Here is a 23,464-nt window from a genome sequence, read left to right on the forward strand (position 1 = left end):
GTCGAAGTTTCTAGCGATTTCTGCTGTTTTAAGGGCATGAGTAAGTTTTTATTGATTTTACGTGTAAAATATTCAGATTTCGAAATATTTATCGTTGTAAATCGACCATATTTCGTTCCCCATACTATGCCTTATAACGTGTTCAAATTTTCAACGGTTCCTCCCGTAACTTAACACCGAGTCACACAACGCGTAACGCGTTCATGAATTCATCGTTGGCTTTTTCTCGAGACGTGAGCTTGGGCCGCCTGTGCTTTGAGAAGCTTCCATCTGCAAGGCTTGCCTGCATGTGAACTCTCCTGATGGGGATAGTGATCCATCTTTATGCACTAATTCTTGTGGCCGAGACAATTAGCAACTTGGTGCGAAAGCGCAAGCTGCACCACCCAAGGGGAGGTGGGAGGGCCGAAAATTCCTTACAACATGGCGACTTGAATATCAATTTTCGAAATGCTAAAAATCTAGGCAGCGGGATCATTAAATCTGGAGATATTGCATGTGAAACTTAGGATAATATTACGTAACTAGCTTCCAATGAACAGGGTTACGTTTCTACACCCGTCGGAATTCTGCGGCATATTTATTAATGAGGATGGAAGAGGACTCCTACTCAAAGCCCGACATCCTTGAAATCTCGACGCAGACTCAGCAGAAGAGACTCTCTGGTAAGCCACTTGTTCCCTAGTCTCCTTCACGCGTTACTTCACATCCAAAGAAATAGCTGCGAAGAGACTATATGTCCCTTTATTTGGAAATGGAGAAAGAAGAACGCGTTGCGTGATGAGACCAAAACACGGCTGACAACCACAGCCATACCTGGGGTGACTGTGACATGTTATGATGGTCTCGTGACTCATCTCTGGATTTACTTTCCTTGATATATAACTGCAAAGCATCTCTGGTTTGTTTCAGTGATATAAGACTATTTTCGGTAATTTCTAAAATCGATGATAGTCTCTGAATGGATAAACGGAAATGTAACTTCTACCCCGAAAGTGAAATTGGGCTGATTTAATTCAGAGAAAAATTTATGAAGACGTTCATCTTCGTTCCGGCACAATGACAACTACAGGTTCCAAGTACGAAATTCCGGAAGCAGTCGACGAAAACTTTTTGGCGACAGTGGGCAAAGATGTGGAGATGCAGACATTTAAAACGAACCTTGCTCCCGAAAGTGAAAGTTCTACTAAACAAGACAAAGCAGTGGTACTGCTGTGTGTTGGAACTCTCACAGGAAAAGAAAATCTATTCGTGGACGAGCATTTCTGCCGCACGCCTCCTAAAGGGTCTCGTTTACCGACCGTATGCATGGATATCCATTTAAAGAAGATCAAATTGTCATCGGAAAATAAGGAACAATCATCGGCAGCCATTTACGAAATCGATCCTGAAGTTTACAAGGGAATCAATTTTGACTCTTGTCACGGAAGTATAGTGTTTTGGACGCCTGAATATCCGGCATCATTAGGAGAGGTCAAAAAATGGGTTAAATCAATTAACAAGCTTGCAAATTCGCGAGTTCCTTTCGTGCTTATAACGTTTAATTCGAACAATTTGGATTGGATAGGAAGTGGAAAGATGTTTGATAGCGTGACAACTCTCCAGCGGTTTTGTCGCGAGATGGGTTTCATTTCGTGGTATGAGATGAAAGCGCGTGACTGGGACGGGCAGGTTTTCGAGCAAGCCATAACTTGCTTGATGGATGAGATTAATTTGGTAGAATCTGCTTGATGACTGGCAGATTTAGCACCCTAAATGATTTGCGAGGAATAGTAAAACTGGTCTTCCTTCCAGGATCAACATAACAGGGAACGAACCACAGAATTTTCATGTTAAAACTCAAGGGGGCTTTTCAATAGTCAGAACTGACCAAGTATTCATCTCATTCTTTCTTCCTTTCGTTACAATTCATTCATTATTGATCAGCATTACTTGAAAAAATCGATTTATTGTTAAAAGTTTAAAACTCACAGTCATCAGTTGAATGTTACGACTGTCGGTTCTGGCTAATGACAAGTACCCTTAAACAATCGTGGTTTCAAATTTCCGATCTAGGAAGAGATGTGTATTTTGAACTAGTGGTGTCGATAAAAATGTCATAACAATATTGAATTAGTACATTTGACAAAAATCATTTGGATTGAGGACACTTTAATACTACGAAAGTACTCAAAATTCAAATATTTACAAAAGTAACAAAGAATTGAACGAAAAATTCCTTTTGATGTTGTGAAGTGGGTGCCCTAAGACTCATCTCCAACGAAGTGGTCAAGCAACATCAATTATGCCTTTTGCCCAAGGTTCTTATCTCAGATGGTCGACATGGTTCTTTAATTTTTTATTTATTTTTTACTACAGCTGATGCAACAAACTTTAAATATTTCACTTTAACGTGGTGGTGGTCGCATTCCAGGAGGTGGACCTAGTAGGAATACAAATACATATTAGTTAATGATTTTAACCATTTACATCCTAACATCAGTATGAAAATTCTCCGTACTATTTCCTATACATTTCCTACTTGGTGCTGAAAAAGAGAATTTGTTTAGCAATCAAGGGCTTGTTTAGTTAGTGATTACTTCCTTCACACTTGTGACCTTGAGCTTGATTCAGGGGTGATATTGAACAGAGAAATTTTAAGGGTTAAGTTAAAAAAAAGTTAAGAAAAACTGGTGTTATACAAGTATGGGGCAACAAAACCTTTATCTAAAATCCAAAAATACTTTTTATTGGAGAATTGTTCTGGTGAAGAACATTACAATTACTTAACACTATTCTACTTCTACTATTTCTTCATGAAAACTGTGTACACAATTACAAACTGGATCACAATAAATCTTCTGGCTCAATCAGAATATTGGTAACCTAAAATACCTATAAATGTATCATGTAGAAAAACTTCATTACCAACAGTTGGTCAGTGAAGGGGACTGAGTGACTTATCTACCCACTAACTCTCAAAATTAACTCATCATTCTTCCTTCCGGTGGTCATACAATTCTGCATGAGTATGTTAGGAGAATTGGGCAATTCATCAAAATAACACCCAACATCTGATAAGTTTGTCTATTTCAACAACATATTTGCTAATAAAGTATTCACAGTGTGAGGAGATGTTACATGTAGATTGCCTCTGAGAGTTTAAGCTGGGAAAAAAAAGCACTACAACTATACTTATCAAAGTTGAGTTCCTTACCTCTACCCATAAGACCTGGTGGTGGCATTCTCCCAGGGGGCCCTCTCATCCCTGGTGGCATCATGCCAGGGGGAGGCATACCAGGAGGCATCATGCCCCTTCCAGGAGGACCCATGTCTGGAGGCCGCATACCTGGAGGAGGACCTCTCATGGGCATTCCTGGAGGGCCTGGAAATCAAAGAAGTAAATCAATAACAGGAATAAAAAATTAGCACAGGATTTGGAATAATATACATACATACACATACACACAATGGAATTTTCATTTGTCAAAAAATGACTGACAGATAGCTCTTTGAGAAAGAGGCAAACTGAACAGTTAACCCTATAACTCCCAAGACTTCATCAGTAATTCCCCTTTCTGTTATTCATTAGTAATATTATTCTCCTTACAGTTCTTGTGATGTTAGCTTGAAGAATTTGGTATTGGATCAACTTATAATCCCCTTACTAATATTTTTTCATTATCATCACTTGTCTGCTTGATACTGTATTGATTCTGTCTTAGTCACTCATGGGACTGAAAAGGTTTAGAGGAACATGCCTAACAGCTTCTACCCAAAAGGAAACAAGAACATTTAGTACTTAAGTTATTCCAGTTTTCCCCTACTTATCCAATAATACATACCTCCTGGAGGCACTCCCCCCATAGGTGGTCTGGGTGGGGGTGGACCTCTCATTGGTGCTCCCATTGCCCCCCCTGGGGGACCAGGCATTGAATTGGGTACTGACGCTGGTGGGTTTTGTTGTGGTGGACCACCTGCAAAAATAGAGTGCAACAATTAATACAAGAAAGGAGCATTAAATCCAAATTTAAAATTACTTCAGTCAGACAATTAAGCCAGGGATAAAAAGGAACTGCAACATTGAGTTAAGATCAAAAACTACAGATAGGAAAGTTGAGAGCAATACTTGACTTTACTGTTCCTGTTTATGCATGCAATGCAGTTATGGCTAATTAAGATTCATTAATTCCTTCCAGACCCCATTTTTTTGTGAGCATTTACCCTGAAACTCTCCCTCACAAAATCCTGCTGAGGAAACTAGCTGCTTGACTTTGGTGTTGCTTCTTATCCTCTGGACTCTAAACCAGACTACCTGAACTGTACAAACTTCAACATATAACACATACCACCAGGTGCACCTCTTCCCTGTGGGGTCATAAGTTGAGCTGCTGGTCCACCCACTCCTCTCACAGGTCCAGCAAGTCCTGCAATGTAGAATAACCCTTTCAGTTGTAAATTCTTAAAAACAGAATTGACAAGCTGTCAAACTACAGGGCGTGAAATTGTGCCTAATACAGGCGCCAATGCAACTAAATTTTTCACTTTGGTGGCCAAATCCTGGAAATTAGTCGCCAAATTCAAAAATACCTTATCTAGAGATATAGTGAATTAAAAAGATTTGCAAAGATGAATCCACAGCAAACTTCCTCATTAAGTTTGTTTCCAAAATGCAACACATGCATCTCAATCGATAACTAGACACCACCTTGGATTTAAGGGAGCTTTAATGTTGTATATCGTCCATCCTAGTGTCCACTTTGTAGCATATTAAAGATCTTTTCCCAAACTTAAATTTGGAGGGTCTATCTAGAATGCTGACAGCTTAATAGAAGGTTTTTGTTTGTTTGACCAACTTTTTTTCACTTGGCTACCAGATGAAGAATTTAGGAGCCAAGTGGCTATCAGAAAAAAGATTAATTTCACGCCCTGAACTATCTTTTATTTTAGCACGGACTATATATTCTGATGGACATTTTCCTTTCTTTCTTTCCTCTTCACTTTTCTTTCAGCCCTGTGTGGTTGGAGTATGAGAAATTTGCATGGTGCTAGCTCCTGAGGGTAATAAGACTATTATTATATTAGAAAATTTAATGGGCACATCTCAACATCACTGAGTCTACTGTCCTGCTTAAGAAAGAGATTCAGAGAGAAAAACAGAAGGCAGATGATGCAGATCACTCTGTAACTCATCTGTGATCCCCTGCTCAACAACAACTTAATCAGAAAAAACACAAACCTGGTGGTGCAGCAATTGTTGGTGCTAAAGGAGCAGGCACTCCACGTCCAGCTGCACGACCCATTCCAGTGCCAGGAGCAGCATTGGCCCCTAGCAGTTTGGATTTTGACTAAACAAACAGGAAAAAATATCTTCAGAGGTCAACAAGTGGTTGAAAGTTAAACATGATTTCGCAGAGACTTAACCCATTGACACCTACGTGTAACACGTGCCTACCCAAAAGTTAAAATTTTGGAGAAACCGGAAAAGTAAACACAATGCGCAGTAAAGTTTGACAAATCTTTTTTTCCCAAAAGCAAGCTCACGAGAAAGAAGACCATTTAAATAACTTACTATCAACGAGGAAAGCAATAGATGCATATTAAGTTTTTACTCTAAAATCAAGATAAAAGATAAAAATCAGTAAATTTTTGCGCACGTGTGCAAAAAAAGTATGCGGATCGGATTTCAAAGTGAATATGCAAATTCATCAGTGTGTGGAGAGATCTCATGTTACATGGAAATTATAAATGAGGAGAAAGACAAAACTGATCAAGAAACGTTTCGGGAAGAAAGCTTTATTCAAAACAGTTCTTGATTTTCTTTTAGAACCGAAAAACGTACGAATTTCTTACGTGTGCGAAACCCATGAAGTAGAATTCATCACGCTTAGATCGATGTTTACTTGACTTCACGGCTAGAATATTGCGCAGCGTTGTGTTGAAAATACTGAAAGTTCTACGTTTTAACACAAAATCTTCTATTAAACAATACTTTTTGGACATCTCATTACTCAAACGTGATATTTACCGTGCCTTTGAATCTTCATAATGTCTCTAGGCCTCGCTTGAAGTCCGATAGTTTGGTTTTCGCTTTACGGCCCTAATTCGCGTCGCTTTAGAGAATTGTAGTGTTGTCGACTCGAAAGCTTATTTTGTCGCCTTTAAGACCGTGATGTCCATTATTTTTCGAGCAGATTATTCTATAGCACTTTTCCTTTTTATTCTGTGTTCCAGAAGGTCTAAAATAGAGGGAAAGGAACAGAAAATCCGACTTGAAAATATTGAAAGTCGGCCGCGCGTACGCCATTTCTTTGTAGTTGATCATTTCTTGTGAACGCATAAAATGACGCCTCTGTACTACCCCCTAAAGTTATCAAAATAACTGCGCAAAAAACGGATTCTGATTGGTTTATAGATCCTCTAACAACAGAGGAAGTTTGGAGACAAAATTCTGCTTAGTAGGGGAGATAGGGGGGAAAGCGTATCTCGCGCAAGTCCCCCACGCGGCACGGGCGGTTCAGGTGTCAATGGGTTAATATACAACTCATTTAACCCTGTGTTAAGGTAAAAAACCCTTCCTGGTATCATTACAAAACCAGTAAGGTACCAAACAGAAGCCAAATTCACCAACATATTGAAACTCATGAATCACGATTGACTACCTCACCGTTCAGTTCATGAGTCAGAAAGTCAGTCAAAAAAAGATGATAAACTTGAGTTTAGTGGTTGATTGCTAAATATGTTGCTTTTTTGGTAAAATTTCCACACAGCCCTAAAAACAAATCTGTTTTCCCTAAGGCAATCTATTGTTTTTATCATTCTTTTCTCTATCCAAGAGCTGAATGCATAATATAGTATGGAGCTTTGCAGAAATTTTACCACTTTTTGTCCTCTCTTCATTTAATACTTAAGCTCACTATTTCAAACAAAGAATGAAAAGCTCCTGACATTGCATTTTCTTGTAATATGTAGGTGGGTTATTGTATATGAACCTGGTTTAAAGCCTTGTGTGCAATTCTCCTAACCCTAACTCAGTTCTCCCATCTGCTGGGTATGGCAGATGCACATGTGATTTATTCCTTTCTAACCATACATCTCACATAGAAGAATCCCCTTTGCAGGCACAAGATCTTGTCAAGTTCTGCCATACTCAGCAGACTGGGCAATTCTAGAGGTGAATTCTTTGCATCACATCATCAATCACAAAATTAATTTAATCACCCTACTGCAAGTGAACACCAGTTATGGAATTGTGTTGTGCCCTAATATGAACTTTTCAAGATAACAAATCTTCTTTAACATTAATTTTTACTTAATCACATGAGGTAAATCAATAAACCCAACTTACATCTGATGATGGAGGTCCTTCGACTGTCAATGAAACAAGGTGCTCTCCCCGCAATAAAACCAAACCAAGAACTCTTTTTTCCTCGCGTTCCGGTGCTTTGCTACTCTTAGGTTTTATTTTCCTAAATTCATCACAATCTCCTAAAATAATGTTCATATGCTTGTCAAAAGCTAAAAATGTTCCTATAAAACTGCGGCCATCTTGCAATGTGCACCGCATTCGGTAGTTGATATGCTGAAGCATCTTCGAACTCTTTCCCACCGTCTGAAGAAAAGATGTAAAAATAATGAGACCTAGCCGAAAGAGGATCATGAAGGAGACTTAGAGAGTTATACATACCATTTTGGCGGTAAAGATGTTCGCGGTTTACGCAGATTGAAGCTTGCCACCTATTGAAGCTACAACTGCTAGCAGAAACGTTTTTCAACGTTTCCCTCCCTCCGGCTTCCGCTGGTCAAGGTGAATTCGGCTCATAATCCGACCTTTCAATTTTGAAATGGCGGATGTTGAAGAAAAAGCTCCCTCAGAAATCGAGAAAAGAGAGGACGAAGTAGAGCTTGATGTGGGGAAATGTGCTGCAGAATTTGCGCAATATTGTCAAGTTGATGTAAAGAATGAGGTATCGTACCCACTGATGACTCAGTTTGTGAAATATTTGAAAGAGATAATTTCTGGTCTCCTAGAGATTGTGTGACAAGAGAGAATTTGGATCTTACCACATATGTATTGATCTATTTTTAGTCTAAAGTTATCGAGGAAACCATCGAGGATATGCTTGTTCGTTTGGACGAATTTTCTCATCTAGCAGACTCGGTAAGTGGTCTGAAAATGTTTGTTATTTTCCGTAAGGTTTCTTCTTAGGGGGTGCTCATTTGTCTGTGTAATATATTCACAGAATATTGTTTCTTCTGAGGCGCATGACTGATAGGGAATTAGAATGTGTTTCCATTTTTCTTTACCTGTATTTTTTCTTTTTTTGATTATTCTTTCGGAGTAAAAAGTCCGATCTCAGAAGAAATCACGTTTTCAAAGGTTTTAACGGTTCAAAACTTTATGTCCTTTCATGTTTCGATGTTAATGGACTTTTTTCGTCCCACATGGTTGGTGCTTTTGAGCAGTGATATTATCTTTAATTTACAGTTTTTGTGTTGACGTCCTTATCGGGGGCTGCTCGACTCTTCCATGATCGTTATGTGAGAATTGTCTTGCTGACACCCTTATGTACAACGCACACGCACGAGCTTGTTGAGTGATCGTGCAATTTTTGGAACCCTTCCTAGTTGGGAAGGATTATTAGAAATACTCAAAGAAGACCTGCGGGTCATTAATGCAAAGGGAACTGCAGAAGGTTGCCCGCTAGTTGGTTGTTCTTAAACTCGGTGTATGTATGGAAAGTAGTTAGTTTCAGGGTTTCATTTGGTATCCATTACCAAAGCCCACACAGACATGTCCTTTTCTCATCTCCAAGTGACGTAAATTGACACATCTTCATCAATAGTTATGTGTAAATACGCACATGTAAATTGCCAGTTCAAACCTTTCAAGCTTTCAACTCAAACTTGTCTTTTTATGTCAATTAACTAGGCAAGCAATATTCCAGAAGTTGTTGGTTAAGAAAATGTTTTGATGAGTGATTTAGTGCATCCTTGAAAAGACCTGTGTGATTTAGTTTTTATCATGAAATTGCTGACTCTTCCATTCAGGTTGTTGTACCAATTAAAAAAAGTTTCATGAACTGTTTTTTTCTCTTGTCCTATGATAATGATTTGATTTTTGTTTTTAATCATTTAACATTTACTTACTGCACAAGTACCTTTCTCTCTGTAATTACATTAAATTATAGCTTTAATTTGCTTTTTTATGACTTATTTGTACTGGATTCTATGTTGTAACATCCCTACATGCAATAATTTATCTTTATTACTACACAAATATTGGTTACACTTTACTTCTATTAGTGTCACTTATAAGAACTGTAGATGGCTTACATGCAATTAATGACATGATAGTTATTAAAAAAACTTATTTTAAGAAGATCTCTTTGTATTAATTTTTCTTTACATACAGATACGCAATGATTCCTCACAATCCTTGATAGAAATTATTCCACAACTTTATGAAAGATCTCAGGAACTTCCAACAATCTTCAGAAAGATTGATCAACTAGAGGTACAGACAACTTGTATCATACATGCAGAACTTTTAACCCTTTTACTCCCAAGATCTCATTAGTAATTCTCCTAACCATCTGCCATACAATTCTTATGATGAAAGTTTGAAGAATTTGGTATTGGATCGATCAGCTATTAATCCCTCAATTTATATTTGTCTTCATTCTCATCACTTTTCTCAGTATTGCATTGCTTATGGAATTCTGTCTTGTTCACTTATGGGAGTTAAAGATTTAACCTTCCTTATGGTGCTGCTGTGAAGAGTAATATTTTGAAAAATATAAATTAAAATATTTTCCACATTTTAGGTTTTCTTAGGGTTTGCCTTGTCAATGATTATTTATCATGTGGAAAGTGAATGCTCAGACTTTCGTTATATTAAGAAAAATTAACACAATGTTGATTGGTAACCTGTGATGGACTGGCATCCCATCAGGGGAAGGATAGAAATACTTGTGGGTAACTTCTGACGGACTAGCAGCCCATGTGGGGGGAGGGGGGGGATTAGTGATACTCTCAGTCGCTTCATACTGTCCAAACCAAAATAACCTCTGTCCAGATGGATCACTTTACAAGAGAGGTGACTGAACCTGTAACCTGTGTGCATTCAGTCTGTACTAAACCTTGTTTGATGTGTCCTACTAAGGCTTTTGTAAATGCAGTCAAGAAAAACGTGGATGAAATGGAGGAAAGTGTGTCAACAGCGGAAAGGGAACTTGGAAGTCATAAAATTCAAAAAGTCCTAAAATCCATACCAGGACTTAGACAGGTGAGTTTGAAGCTGAATGTATTCTATGACAAGGCATGCCAATATATGTAAACACTCACCCTCGGTGTTCATCTCGCGCTCACCTCGTGCTTGTCTCCGCTTGCCTTTCGCCAGGTGGGCGTAGACTGACCTGCGATCAAGCATTCTTTCCACAATCCTGAAAAGACAAAGCCCCACAAAGTCTCACCCCCGAGAGGAGGAGCTACTCTTCTCAAACCCTATTCAAACGGTCACGATAGTTAATGATAGTTTCAACTATCACGCGCCTTTGAACACGAACTGTCCTACACTATCATCGAGTATCATCAACTATCATGTGGTTTGAACACATTAAAATTCGACATGAGAGTTGATGACAGTTTTTGCCGTTTGAACGAGCGGATTATAGTGCACGATAGTTATTCATTCAGCGGTTTTGCCAAAAACGGGCTCAAACCGAAATGGCAGGTGGTAAAATGACTAAAGTAGCCCTCAAAATTGCGCAGAATGTCTAGCAGTTCATTCTTATCGTCTCCTGGCAGGCTTCAGTATCTTCAACTCACAACTTCTTGACTAAAATTCCAAATGCCATCAAAATTGCAGACCTCAGCGCGCGCTAAACTTTTTTTTACAGCTACGCGATCTTGTAGCGTGATTTTGTCAACTATCATTAACCGTTTGAATGCAAACATGATAGTCAATGATATTGATTGAAAGTTGAAACTAGCGTCAGCTATCATCAACTATCATGATTGTTTGATCGGGGCTTAACGCTCACGTTCACCTCGCGCTCGCAAGCACCCCCTCGCCCCCCCCCCCCCCCCTTCAGAAAAACAACAAAAGAAAAAAATTCCGTCAATTCAGTAGGGTAAGCTTCTGTTTTGCCTTTTTGTCTTCAGATGACTCAGGGTCCTACAAAACAAGAGAAAAATTTCTCAGACTGGAAAGCACCAGCTGTGTTCAAAACAAGTGACTTCCTTGGTCAAGCATCAACAGAGGAACCGTCGGTCGAAGGTGAAGATACTCAAAAATCTGCGACGGATAATTCCTCGCCGGACAAGCCCACAGATGACAGCACAAGCCATACGACAGACAGATAAAGATAGAATAAGAAAATTAAAAGAAGATGAGAAAAAAGCAAGAATTTATGAGCTGTGTAAAGTACAGAATCAGGTTACTTTTTCTTATCTCCGGTGGAAAAAAGTCACCCATCAGAAAATCATGTTTTAATGCTACAGAAATATTCTAAGTTTATCAACATTTGGAGAACACTAGAATAGTAGTTCTTAATTATAAATCAACTCATTACCGCGGTCTATAACCGTATTTGTTAAAAGGGACATCGTATGTAACAATGACAGGTTAAGAAATAATTAAGTAAGGGTAATGGCAAAATGAGAGCTTACATTTTCATTCATAAATCAATGCGAGTTTGTAAGAGAGCAGTGTAATTTCAACCAAGTCAGTATTTAAATACATATGATTGGTTAAAGTTTTCCTTAAATTCTAGCTTAGATGATAAGATGACATGATGATAAAGTAAGGACATGGAATTTCTAAATAGGAAATTCTATTGTAGTATTCTGCCGGGATTAGTACCGAATTAGCCTGCGTTAAATTTTTTAAAAATTTTTTATTTATTTAATTATTTTTTTTATTTGGCGCTTTGGGAAAATCTACACAGCGCAACCGCGAAATTTGAGCGGAGAAACTGTACAAAGCCTCCCTTGGCAAAACCGCTAAACGCTTCAAAGCACACACAGAAACACCAGTTACGCAGACTGCTGGAAATATTACAAAAAGGAACAAAAACTTTTTTTGTATGAATTGAAAATTTCTTTTCAAAATGACGTCATAGACCAATGTTTTCAGCCAAGGTTTAGTTACAAGTTGTAGGTCGATCGTGAGAAAGATTTGATCGGAGCGCATCGCAGAAAGGGAAGTGCGAAGGTTTCTGCGTTTTTCCCAACATTCTCAGCAATCGTCAGGGTGACAGCCTGTGTGCTATGACAGTAGAACTAAAGGTATAGAGACAGGTAAGGTACCTTTCCGTAAATAATGGTTCACTGAGTGCTTAGTTTCTTATTACACAGGTTCCGTAGGGAGCGAGATATTTTTTCGTCTTGTCAGGAGCGTGGTACAAATATCAAAGTCGGTATTCCCGTGAGGAATCGTCCCTGAAAGACTGTTTACACGGACGAAAAATCAGGTCTAGATCCGTCAAAACTAAAAAAAAGTGGTTCGCACATAATTTTTTTCAAGGTTCAGACGCAAATGCCCCCAAAACATTAAAAACACTTGTCCTTACCCACCGTATTAAAGAACATGTTGTGCACAGTTTGCACCTGCAAAGAATTGAAGCCCGTACTCATTTAGAGTTAGACGTTTCCCTTTCGCGTTCTGATGCTCCGAAGGTCTGAGGTTCGATTCCTCACGGATGCTCAGGATTTTGTTTTTGTTTTTCCCACGATCGTGACAAGACGAAAAGACCTTTTTCTTTATAACAACGAGCTCAAAATCTATCATCTTTCATATTCTATTGAATTGTTGAAAAGAATGGGAATATGTACACTAAATTGACTAATTTCTAAAACCCTATAAAAAAAAAAAAATGAGACAGGGAGAAAGATTTGAAAAAAATCGTGAATCGAGAAAAAAAAGGAAGCCTGTAGTGCAGACGTCTTACTGGAGCGTGTTAATTTTGCAAGCTTGTGATCGTTTGTCGGATTGGGCGGGTCATGTTTGATCAGAGTAAGAGTAAACGATGAGGGGAGGGGGAAGGGAAAGGCCCACCCCCTTCCCTCTCCTTTCTCAGTGACCGTCGCTCGTTCCCTTGGTACAAATTTCTTTCTCTGCCCAGCCTTTTACAGCTGTAGATATCAAAGAGGGCAGCTATAATTTTAACCTCGAAAAATACAGGGCACTCGCTCGCTAAAATTACGCCTGCTCTGGCTCTGCAGGCTAGAATAAAGGAAATTTTAGAGTGTTGGTTGCCAAGAGCGTGGAAGGGACATCGTCTGGGTCTTCCACGTGGAATCAAATCTCAGACTTCCAGATATTTGGCTTTGAGGCCCTGCCAACGAGCTTCAGGGAATTCTGTGGTGAGCCAAGTCACTTTTAGCTTCACGCATGGCCAGCGTTCTGAATAATGCTAAGATCAGCTAAGTTGAAATCACGAAGTGTGTTTATAGAGTGAGAGAACGATGGTAAATTTTTAGTTCCGTCGTGGAATAAGAAAACAGAAATTAGTCTGAAAAAGGTACTTAAGCTTTTAAGGAAATTGGATTAGCCTAAAGGTTTTTTGCAAGCACGGACAGAGAAATGGACATGATGGTAATAAAGAAAATGTCTGGAAAAGTCTTGTAATAATTGCACGCAAATTGTGGGTCAATAGATGACGCGAATGATGTGCCACAGGAGCCCATTACTCAAATAATGGGCTGCTGTGTTCCATCAAATCATGTATTGCCCTTAGCAAATTGATTTACTTGGCTGTCGACGCTAGAAAGTCTTCTTTCCTTTTTTCTCTGTGCGATAATTATACCCTTGTAAAATTTTTTAAACAGTGAGGAACTTGGTGGAACGTGGAAAGACATTTGAATTTTTCAAAAATATTTTGTTGTCGAAAGCAGAGCGAGTCATAAAATCGAAATGATGATGTAAGATAAAGAAAAAAAATAAGATTCTGACAAAAAAGACGTCAACAATGTAATTTTATTTTGGGATGTAATCTGTCATCGTCAAGCAATATGCTTATTCATATTACTTCATAACCGGTAATATTTGGTCTCTGCGACAGTATTATGCCGACGGAACTACAACGCCTACATTTTAAAAAAGTGTTGGAATTTTTAATATTCCGTACGGGAAAGGATATCGTTAATAACTCTCGACTCCTACGGATCGCGATACATTTCAAAATTTTCCACTAGGGATAAAATTGATCTTCGACAATGAACGTTTTTCATTTAAGTACCTGTTATATTTTGTGTAAACATTTTAACAGAAGATTGGAAAAACATTAAACAATTTGAGATGAAATAAAAATTATTTGCACGTTGAAAGAAAAAAAATGAAGTATGAATTGAATTATTTTTAATAGAAAGATTTCAAAACATTACTTATCTTCGGATTTTCTTCCGATAATCGACGGATTTTCTGAAACACAATGAGAGGAAGGCTTAACAGCGCATGGTTTCTTGGAAACGAGAGCGTCTCGTTAAATATCAATTCTTGGACGTGTGCCATAAACACCTCCACGTATATTAAATATTTAGTGTTTACGATTCAAGGGTTTCTGCTTTGAAAGCCTCACAAAATTTCAAGTGCTGTTGCGTGTAGAATTGCAGAGTTGCATTGATACGCGGTCTTGAACATTTAGCTGGGTTCTTCCTTGCAACACGCGAAATTATTTTAAAACGCGATTCATAGAGACCAAATATCTTTAATAAGTCGGCAATGTTTGACTTTTATGGTGATATAAGAATGATATCTAAAGAAGGTGATGAAGGGCATGAATTCGAGACGTGACCTACAATTCCTGTAGTATCAGATTTCCGTCATCGCAGAACGTTTCAGTCCATTTGTTAACTGCGATACAAGTTGCACACTACATTGCGTGGTTGATGTTTGATAAAGATCTCTCTTAAGAACGGGAAAGTATATAATATGTCGGATACTGAGCTTCAGCGAAGTGAAAGTTTTATGGCCACAGAAACGGACTCGGGAATGGCCAGCGATGCTGCGATTGTGCGGAGAGACGAAGAGATTTTTCAAGAAATGAAATCTAGAGAGACGGATTTCACTTTCAAGATAATGTGTGTTGGAGACTACACGGGCTTTGGAAAGAAGGGAGGCTTTGTGTCGGATTATATACATCGTCGGCCGCTAAGCTTTTATCACAAGCCGACGATCGGAGTCGATTTTTACTTAAATTTTATTACATGGAGCGACCAGACAACGAATCAAGACTTCACTGTGAAACTGCAATTTTGGGATGTCGCCGAACATGAACGCTTTCTCAAGATGACAAGTGTGTTTTGTAGGAACTGCGTCGGCGCATTGGTGTTCTGGGGACCAAAGAGCCCATCTCCTCTTGGCAGTGTTTTAAAGTGGGGCGAAAAGATCAAAGAAGCGAACCCAAAAGACGCCAATATACCTCTGGTTCTTATTATAGAAAACATTCCAACGTCCAAACGGGGTAAACCTGTTGATTGGATCGGCCCCGGGAAATTAATCGAAAACAAAGTTCTGCTGGATGAGTTTTGCGCCAGGAATGGATTCGTTGGTTGGTTTCAGCTCGTGTCAAGAGAAGAAGATGGTTATACCGGCGTGATGACCAGAGCAGTAGACTGTCTTGTTCAAAATATTTTCAAACAACGTAATCTCCGAAAGCCGTGACGATTGTTTGAACTTCTGGTGTGGATACTGAATGCATGCCAAATTTGTAAGTATTTCCGGTCTCGGTGTTCAATTACATCATTGTTACCCTGAGCGGTTGTGAACATTCACGAGATACTAAGTGGCTTTCTTCCCAAACACCGTATTCGGAAGTTCATTCTGTAAATTCCTGAAGTCAGAAAACCAAAAATAGCTTCTAACTTGAAAATCACGAAATATGGTTTGTCATCGAACTCTTTAAACCGTGCGTGAAGTTCATTCCATGCTTTTTGAAGGAAAACGAACGATAATTTGGAGCAAATCAAACTCGTGAACGTGGGTTATTGTAGCATCGTTTCGTGACATTTACTATATTACGCTCCATATCATTAATTGTACAGCAAGAGAAATAGTTTTGAATTCGGCGACTGAATTAAGAAACAAGACAAAAAATAATGTTGTGGGACCTATTCAGGGTTTTTATTATTTATTAAAATAATTTTGCAAAATTCTATTAGACTTTTAAGCCCCGAAGAGAATCTCTTTATAATTTTTTTTCTCTATAGGTAATGTTCAAAATCAAATGTTAAGATAATGAGAGACTTAACTTCGCTAGAAGAATAAAAAAATTTTGGAGTGCCCTTGGCTGCCTCTTGGTACTTAGACAGTATATTCCATGATTATATCAGTTGACATTGAGAAAAAACAAACACATCCGTGAACAAGATAGTAAATAAACAAGTATTTGGCTGTCTGAAGGTAAACAGCGCTCGACAGACATTAAGCAGTGTTTCAGTTTTCATGAGCACGTAGAATGCGGTGAAAACGATCTAATTTCCTCACCATAATCCGTAAACAGATTAAAGGAGTGTGCCCTGCTTAACTCCAATCTTCCCTAACACCCAGTAGTTCTAAAGCCGGTTACCGCTAAAACAATAACAAAAAAAATTTGTTTTTTGATTTCTCATGCAAAAATTCAGGATTAAGGGGAAGGGGAGAGGGCGGGGGGTTTTGGGTTAACTCTGTAGGGTTCTAGTGCCGCATGAGGTAAATCCTTAGTTTTTCCTCTCAAGCTTGCGAGCACGCCCTCATTAGGCTAGCGTACCTGTAGCCGCACCCTCCCCTCTCGCTTCCGTTTAACCTGGGGGGGGGGGGGGGTTGAAAGGGTGCGGCTACACGTAGGCTATTATTAGGCGCGAGCTTTTCTTCGCCCGCGGGAAATTATCAGGCCTTGAGCAACGCGAGCGGCAAAAGGTGTGCGAAGGGGTTTAACACTATTAGCGCCAGACCCCTGGAAAACCTCCCCCTGAATCTTCTCATCTTCCCGCGTCGTAGAGCGCTAATAACGAGAACCTACTAAATCTACTCTAGCTCTGACCTTCATGTAGCCGTACCCTTCCCTACCCCCCCCCCCGAGAAACTCCTTAGGGGTGGAAGGTACGACTGTACGTGGGCTAAATCCACTCCAGAATCAAATATGGACGAAAGGGGATTGGTCGGGCTTCACAAACGCGGAGTTTTATAAATGCAATCAGTTTGTGATGAGGACGGTATCCAAATATAATTTGGTTCAGTTTTGGTTTACAGAATAAGATAAGATAAGATAAAGATAAGATAACTTTATTTATACACGGTATTTCCATCAGTTGTTAATTATCTATAAAGGTATATCTATCTTCCTAACTAGGATAGATAGAAGATAGAAGATAGATCGTCCTCTTCTAGAAGTCCAACATATCAAAAACGGGGGAAGGATCGAGTGACTCGTTCTGTTAAAGATAAAACTAGTGATGGTGTAAACGCTTTAATTACTCCGCCGATTAACTTATTTTACTGCCGAATGGTTTCAAAGATACCTCTCTCGCCACCACTTCACGCCAATACCAAACATGTAAACAACGAAGAACATCGCGTAAGTCAAAAGAAAACAGCGCAAAAAAATTGACGTTACGCGGCGCGCGGAACTATGGGAGTTAGGCCTTAGCTAACAGCGGGCTAACATCGGGCTAACATCAAGTTCTTTCTTCGCCGATTTTTTTTTTTTTTTTTTTTTCGCGCGACGGAGCATATAAAATATACAAAAGTAATCAAATCTCATGTAATTGCATCTAGAGCGGGTTTCTCAAAAACGTAGACAACCTGTTGAATTCCAACACACTTCCGTGTAACTTTCTAAATACCTCTTCCAGATCAAGGGCCACGTTCAGGATGAGAGAAATGCTTCTGAACGAGCCAGACGCAGTAACAAAACTTGTGATATGAGAACACACAGGGGAGCCTAGGCACACACCTTATCGTGACGCGCACGGTAGCCTTGAGAGTTGCGGCGCTTGCCACAATTCTTAGACTGTGGCTTTTAATTTGGGATGTACAAGGGCTTTAAGATTGATAAAAGGCGCTAAATGCAGTTGCATCATCCTTACGGCCGCCTTCCGTGCGTGACAGGCGCCTAACATGCTTACACGTGTGAAATCTTCGAAATCTTGCATTGCCGGTTTCGAAACTCAAAGGACATTTCTATCTAGCTGCCACACTGCCAATTTAAGATAAAAACAAGAAGAATATAACCTCGACAGCTTGAAAACTAAGAAAAAACACAATTGTCAACTTCGAATACCTACTTTCAACCATGACCACTTGTGTTGTGTCCTACGAGAAACCGGAAGAAGAGAACAAAGCAGTCCTGAGCTTACTTGGCGAAGAAATACAGTTGAAATCGTTCAAGAAAAACATTCTGGAAAATGGAGATCAGCTTCATCTGAAAATAATAATCTTAGGCGACCCAAAGTGGAAAGAGAGGAATCTTATGTCTTCAAAAATAATCCCACTCTGTACCCCGTGGTTACATCGGGAGGAGATAGTGTGGAGAAATTCGTCAAATTCACATTCTTACACTCTGAAGATCCAGTATTGGGAGCTTTCGCTCATCGACAGATTTCGTTTTCACTGTGGTAATCGCAAATTGTGCAAATCATGTGATGGCGCGTTGCTGTTCTATGATGTAGAGAAGCCGTCAACGCTTTCCATCGCCCTTGAAAATTTCGAGCTCATACAAGCAGCAAATCCTAGCTATGAACGAAACGGCTTTAAGGTTCCAATCGTTTTGATCGCGATAAATAATAATGCAAACGAAGGTTCCTTTCCAGGAAGTGAAGAAATGGTCAAAAGGAAGGCGGAAATGGACAAGTACTGTTCACACTATGGATATGTCACATGGTTTGAACTTCCATCACGCAAGATTGACGATTAAAAGCGGGTGATCGCCAAAGCTGTGGATAGAATTCTACAAGAAATAATTGATTTGTCTCGTAATGGCGTGACAATCTGGGGCGATTGGAAACTGAAGTATGACACAAAAGGCAGAGATCATTCTTCTAGATAGAACTCCAGAATACTATGTCTCGTCTCGGAGATGGCGAAAGGAAATCTTCACAAATATTTTGTCGAAATGTGGGGAATTAGTAAAGATAGCCCACACTGTCTCGTCTTCACTAGATTTTTATTCTTCTCCTCTTCTATTCTCGCTAGGTTTCGCAACTGTCACAACTCCTCGACTCGACTGATATAAAAGATTACTTCGACTGAAAGCTAAATAAATCACAGACAATTGTTCCTTATCTTTGCGGGACACCTTAGTTAAAAAGAACGCTGATTGGCTAGATACGAATCTTCCAGACATAAGAATAACAAAATTTCCAGACAAACATTTCACAATCGCTATTTGATATCTATGCTATTATTCTGTTTCCGACAGAAATTTCCTTTGCCTTGAGTTCACTCTCAAAATCTGAACATAGGTGAATACTCGAACTGGCTTCTAAATTTTTTTATTGGGAAAAATTTCAAACCATGTCACAACAATTTGATCAAAATAATTGCACACGCTGTATTTTGTTAGCTTTCTACGAAAAATAAAGAGAAAAACATATATGGCTCACAAAAACAGCAAATACTGTCAGAGAACAGAAACAGAAAGGTTAAAGAGGCCTTTGAATATGTTTTTTGCCCGAGTGCCCATTCAAGTACATAACCTGCAATGAGATTGCGCTGAGCAACGAAAAAAAAATAGTGATGATGTAAGAAAAAGATGGGAAAACGAACCTTTAGAACCCATTTGCAGATATTAATCTTTAAACATTGTGTCAAATTTGTTGTGAACGTTCTGCTTCTTATAAAGATTTCCCCAAATTTCCCTATTGTGATAAAGATTCCTTATTTCCACAGCAATCACCATGCTGATTAGTGCATCTGCATTTCATTTCAGCTGAGGTTATAGCATCATTTCTTTCATGAAGGTACCATTTGTGTCTTAGCTATATTTTCACTTATGCTTAGCTGCAAATTGCGCAAGTCCACTTTGTAAGACAGTATGGGTCATTCCTCTTTTCACCAAAACACAAGTTACGCCTGAAAGAATAATTAGAAAATTTAACATGTCTTAGAATTCAAATATCTGGATAATGGAAAGTCTTAATGTTTGCTTCTTATTTTGGAAATCATTCCAGGCTAAATTTTGCAGGTAACCTGTTATGAAGCAACATCCAATTTAGTGAAAGTAGCAAAAATGTAGGTCATTAGTTGTTATGGAAACTGTAATTAGCTCAAAAAGTGAGATTTACTGGTAGGTTTTCATACAAAGAAATTTTTAACCCTCCCTTGGTCTCAAAGAAGATTGTGCCACCCAACTGGGCCATAATTTGGGTATACTTTTCTTCCACAAGTACCAAATAATTGCTTACCTAATCTGCTAACTTCATGAATATTCCTTTCTTCATCATCAAAGAAGAGCATATTAGAGTATGCAATTCCACTAGCCTCTACAAATCTGGTAAAAATAAAAAAAAAAACAATACAGACTATTTTTATGTGAACCCCTTTCTTCTCACAAAAATACGGACTTGAGTTTGAACACTTCCATGAACATCACTTACAGCAACATGCACTTAAATTTTGCATTGCGCTGCTGGATAAACACTGGTGGAAAATAAAATTACTAATTTACAAACCAACCTTTTAAAATGAGTAAGTTTTGACCCAGGATATATCTCCTTGTAGGAAAAATACTGGTCTATGTCAAGAATTCTCAATAATTCCTGGGCTGTGGGAGGATCTTCAGTTCTGTAGGACAAAATAGTTCATTTGGGATATTGTCAGTATTATTTGTCTACATATGAATAACTTAACCCTTTAACTCCCATGAGTGACCAAGACAGAATTTCCCCCTACAGTATCAATACAAAATCAAGGAGACAAGTAATGAGAACCAAGAAAAGTATCAATTAGGGGATTATTATTTGATCCAATACCAAATTTTCAGATGTGACATCAGAATGATTGTATAGCAGACAGTAAGGAGAATTACTAATGAGATCTTGGGAGTTAAAAGGTTAAATGCTAAAGCTAAGAGACGCCTGTAACACCAAAGACTTTAGCTACCTTGGACCCAAGTTTCCTATCCCAGAACAAAAGTGGCAATAATCCAGATAAGGGTCACACAAAAATTATAAAGCACCACTCTTAATTTGTTATTGAGGGGAAGAGGGGAGAGTATCAAATTGGTCAATCAATCTTTAAGGGGGGAAGGGTCTCGTACATGTTGGCTTAAAAGTGAATGTTGTATATAACTATTAAACAAAATTTCTGTTTTGTTTTATGCTGCTATCAACAATAATGCTACTAGACAGCTGAAAGCATAGATAATACACCACAACTCAAGAGCATAACTTTTTAATGCCTCTGAAAAAGTGCTCATGTTTCACAAGAGGTCAGTAATGTGATTGGTGGCATAAAATACATTTTCAGTGGTGCACTAACAGCTCTAAGTGCACTAAATTAACACACATCTCCTGTAAATTAAGCTTGGACTTAAATAAAAAATAACCCTTGTTGATGTATGTTTCCTTATATTCTCTTAATCTTTGTTGTATGAAACCTAATATATTTAGGAGAAATTCTATTTTATTTTTGGTCACTACCAGGAGGCAAAGGGTTAAGTTAAAATTTTGTAACCTTCAAAACTTAATATAATCTTCACCTAGAAGCTGCAGCAAGACACACTCCTTTAGAGCTGAGATGCTTCAGAATTTCCAACATGTCATCGTACAGTTTCACCTTGTTTCCACCACTGTCCTGTATTGAGCCATTACTTTAAAGCAAATGACGTAAACAGAAATTAATAATTCATGGTTAACCAAACCGTCATAAAAAATTTACCCAGGAAGCCAGAAGTACGGTTGAGATGACTATGTGATGTTCTAGAAAATATCCATAAACCATCAAAAGATAATATTACAAACAATCAAGAGCTCCTTCAGTTGGTGATCATTTCCATTATTCTCATGACCTTGATGTGTGATTCAGGGGTGAGAATGTAAGGAGAAATTAGATAACAGTCACTCTTAAGGGTAAAAGGCTTAAGAATAGTATAGCATACCTACTATTACATAACACTCACCTCTTTTTTGTAAAAGGTGGAGAAACATGAGTGTCAGCCCAAAATGGCCACACTGTAAAATCTGTTACAAAATATTAAGCCATAAGCAAAACCCTTTCCAGCACATTTCAATAACTTGTTTGCAATTATTCAGTCACAGGAAATATTGTATCATCCCATTTGTAAAATCAAACACTTGCGAGCTCCACAGTCTAAATAAATATTACAGGTTTAATTGTCATACTGGCCATGATTCAATGCGTGTGGTTCGGTGGGTAACAGTTCATGTCAGTTTAACTCCTGCCAGCCAATGTTTACTCTAAAATCTGATTTCTTCATTCAGAGAACTTGTTTCTCACTTTCAGTACGTTTTTATCGACCCGAGTTTCTTGTAATTAATTTCTTGATTAGAGAAAAGAATGTTAAAATAATTGAAATTTCTCATTTGAAGGACACTTGAAATAAGATAACTGACAGGCTGAATTTGTTTTCAATATATTTCTTTCTTACGTTGAGACTCTTAATTTAGTGCTGTTCTTATCACAGTGAAGTCGCTCTTATTAAAAATTTTAAAACTATGATCACATTTCTTCATTTCACAAAACAAGAACTTGAATGAGACTGATAGTTCTAACTTCAAAAATTGTGATATTGGTATTTCGAACAGAACAAACGTCTTTAATACTACAGACTGCCAGACTAACGCACAGACTACAAGTAGGTGCCCATTTGTCTACACCCTTAAATTGTTAGACATAACTAGATTTGTTTGACAATAATTTTAAACAGTAGGAGACGGGAAAAAACACTCACCTAAGTCAAACACGACAAGTTCTGGCACAAATTTTCCGCCATCTTTGCTTGCAGTCATCCTACTCGAGCCCAGTTTTCTTTGTACGAGTAAAACTCACGACTCAGGAGGGGAGGGAAAGGAAAATAAACACTTTCTACTGATCCTTGCCCTAAATTCAATTTTACAAGGAAATTTTCTCTTGGAGAAATTGTCTCTAATGACAAAATCAGCTAGTTTGATAATTCTTGTAGATTCAAAAGTGTTGAAACAAAAAGAAATAGCCCTGAATGCCTTTGTTCCCTGGTCAGGGAACATATACATACCCTTTTAAACTTGGTTTAATAACTGCAAATCATCCAAATTATCCCACTAACTCACCAGTAAATATATGAATAATTTTCTGGGTTTCGTTAAGCATTGCATCAAGTTATTGAGGGTCTGAGCCTCGGTCCAAGAGCAACCACTGATCTTGTTTTAGGCCAGAAAATTTCTAGTTCAGTGATTATTGTTTGTTGTTGGTTGATGCCTTAAGCCTCAGGCATCTCTTTTTGCTACTATTAAGGAAAAACATAGTGTTTACAATAACTCTGGTCATATACCTCAAGGAATATGA

General features: G+C 38.5%; 6 protein-coding genes and 1 non-coding gene across 7 annotated transcripts; 5 read left to right on the forward strand and 2 right to left on the reverse strand.

The window, feature by feature from the left end:
- The first annotated feature begins 396 nt into the window (after positions 1-396).
- LOC113670503 (uncharacterized) lies at positions 397-2,882 on the forward strand. The gene has a single exon (XM_027186659.2). It carries the CDS (start codon positions 1,060-1,062, stop codon positions 1,729-1,731), a length of 672 nt encoding a protein of 223 aa, XP_027042460.2. The 5' UTR covers positions 397-1,059; the 3' UTR covers positions 1,732-2,882.
- Positions 2,135-7,837, reverse strand: LOC113670502 (small nuclear ribonucleoprotein-associated protein B). The gene is made up of 7 exons (XM_027186658.2): positions 7,667-7,837; positions 7,328-7,591; positions 5,219-5,327; positions 4,329-4,406; positions 3,825-3,956; positions 3,197-3,364; positions 2,135-2,422 (listed from the first exon to the last, which is right to left on the reverse strand). Exons 1-7 carry the CDS (start codon positions 7,667-7,669, stop codon positions 2,388-2,390), a joined length of 789 nt encoding a protein of 262 aa, XP_027042459.2. The 5' UTR covers positions 7,670-7,837; the 3' UTR covers positions 2,135-2,387.
- Positions 7,780-11,824, forward strand: LOC113670504 (biogenesis of lysosome-related organelles complex 1 subunit 4). The gene is made up of 5 exons (XM_027186660.2): positions 7,780-7,946; positions 8,069-8,140; positions 9,395-9,496; positions 10,145-10,267; positions 11,146-11,824. Exons 1-5 carry the CDS (start codon positions 7,824-7,826, stop codon positions 11,344-11,346), a joined length of 621 nt encoding a protein of 206 aa, XP_027042461.2. The 5' UTR covers positions 7,780-7,823; the 3' UTR covers positions 11,347-11,824.
- LOC149047984 (U4atac minor spliceosomal RNA) lies at positions 8,478-8,599 on the forward strand. The gene has a single exon (XR_016185421.1). It is a non-coding gene; the product is annotated as a U4atac minor spliceosomal RNA (small nuclear RNA).
- Positions 11,825-11,895: 71 nt separating the features above from the next.
- LOC113670508 (ras-related protein Rab-38) lies at positions 11,896-16,266 on the forward strand. The gene has a single exon (XM_027186664.2). It carries the CDS (start codon positions 14,915-14,917, stop codon positions 15,644-15,646), a length of 732 nt encoding a protein of 243 aa, XP_027042465.1. The 5' UTR covers positions 11,896-14,914; the 3' UTR covers positions 15,647-16,266.
- Positions 16,267-17,662: 1,396 nt separating this feature from the next.
- Positions 17,663-19,568, forward strand: LOC113670510 (ras-related protein Rab-32A). The gene has a single exon (XM_027186667.2). The coding sequence runs from the start codon at positions 18,255-18,257 to the stop codon at positions 18,873-18,875; it is 621 nt and encodes a 206-aa protein (XP_027042468.2). The 5' UTR covers positions 17,663-18,254; the 3' UTR covers positions 18,876-19,568.
- LOC113670511 (magnesium-dependent phosphatase 1) lies at positions 19,437-22,991 on the reverse strand. The gene is made up of 6 exons (XM_027186668.2): positions 22,872-22,991; positions 22,080-22,140; positions 21,660-21,770; positions 20,636-20,743; positions 20,365-20,450; positions 19,437-20,032 (listed from the first exon to the last, which is right to left on the reverse strand). The coding sequence occupies exons 1-6, from the start codon at positions 22,927-22,929 to the stop codon at positions 19,947-19,949; spliced, it is 510 nt and encodes a 169-aa protein (XP_027042469.2). The 5' UTR covers positions 22,930-22,991; the 3' UTR covers positions 19,437-19,946.
- Positions 22,992-23,464: the final 473 nt, after the last annotated feature.

This window comes from Pocillopora damicornis, chromosome 3, assembly GCF_964200805.1.
Source record: "Pocillopora damicornis chromosome 3, jaPocDami1.2, whole genome shotgun sequence".
In the NCBI taxonomy this organism is placed as follows: Eukaryota; Metazoa; Cnidaria; class Anthozoa; order Scleractinia; family Pocilloporidae; genus Pocillopora; species Pocillopora damicornis.

Coding starts and splice junctions, on each gene's coding strand:
- LOC113670503 (XM_027186659.2), top strand. CDS start 1,060: ATGACAACTACAGGTTCCAAGTACGAAATTCCGGAAGCAGTCGACGAA.
- LOC113670502 (XM_027186658.2), bottom strand. Junction 3,957..4,328: donor GGGAAGAGGTGCACCTGGTG/GTATGTGTTATA, acceptor CTATTTTTGCAG/GTGGTCCACCACAACAAAAC. Junction 3,365..3,824: donor GGGGGGAGTGCCTCCAGGAG/GTATGTATTATT, acceptor TTTGATTTCCAG/GCCCTCCAGGAATGCCCATG.
- LOC113670504 (XM_027186660.2), top strand. CDS start 7,824: ATGGCGGATGTTGAAGAAAAAGCTCCCTCAGAAATCGAGAAAAGAGAG. Junction 7,947..8,068: donor AAGTTGATGTAAAGAATGAG/GTATCGTACCCA, acceptor ATCTATTTTTAG/TCTAAAGTTATCGAGGAAAC. Junction 8,141..9,394: donor TTTCTCATCTAGCAGACTCG/GTAAGTGGTCTG, acceptor CTTTACATACAG/ATACGCAATGATTCCTCACA.
- LOC113670508 (XM_027186664.2), top strand. CDS start 14,915: ATGTCGGATACTGAGCTTCAGCGAAGTGAAAGTTTTATGGCCACAGAA.
- LOC113670510 (XM_027186667.2), top strand. CDS start 18,255: ATGACCACTTGTGTTGTGTCCTACGAGAAACCGGAAGAAGAGAACAAA.
- LOC113670511 (XM_027186668.2), bottom strand. CDS start 22,929: ATGACTGCAAGCAAAGATGGCGGAAAATTTGTGCCAGAACTTGTCGTG. Junction 20,744..21,659: donor TGTCTTGCTGCAGCTTCTAG/GTGAAGATTATA, acceptor TTTGTCCTACAG/AACTGAAGATCCTCCCACAG. Junction 20,451..20,635: donor AAACTTACTCATTTTAAAAG/GTTGGTTTGTAA, acceptor TATTTTTACCAG/ATTTGTAGAGGCTAGTGGAA.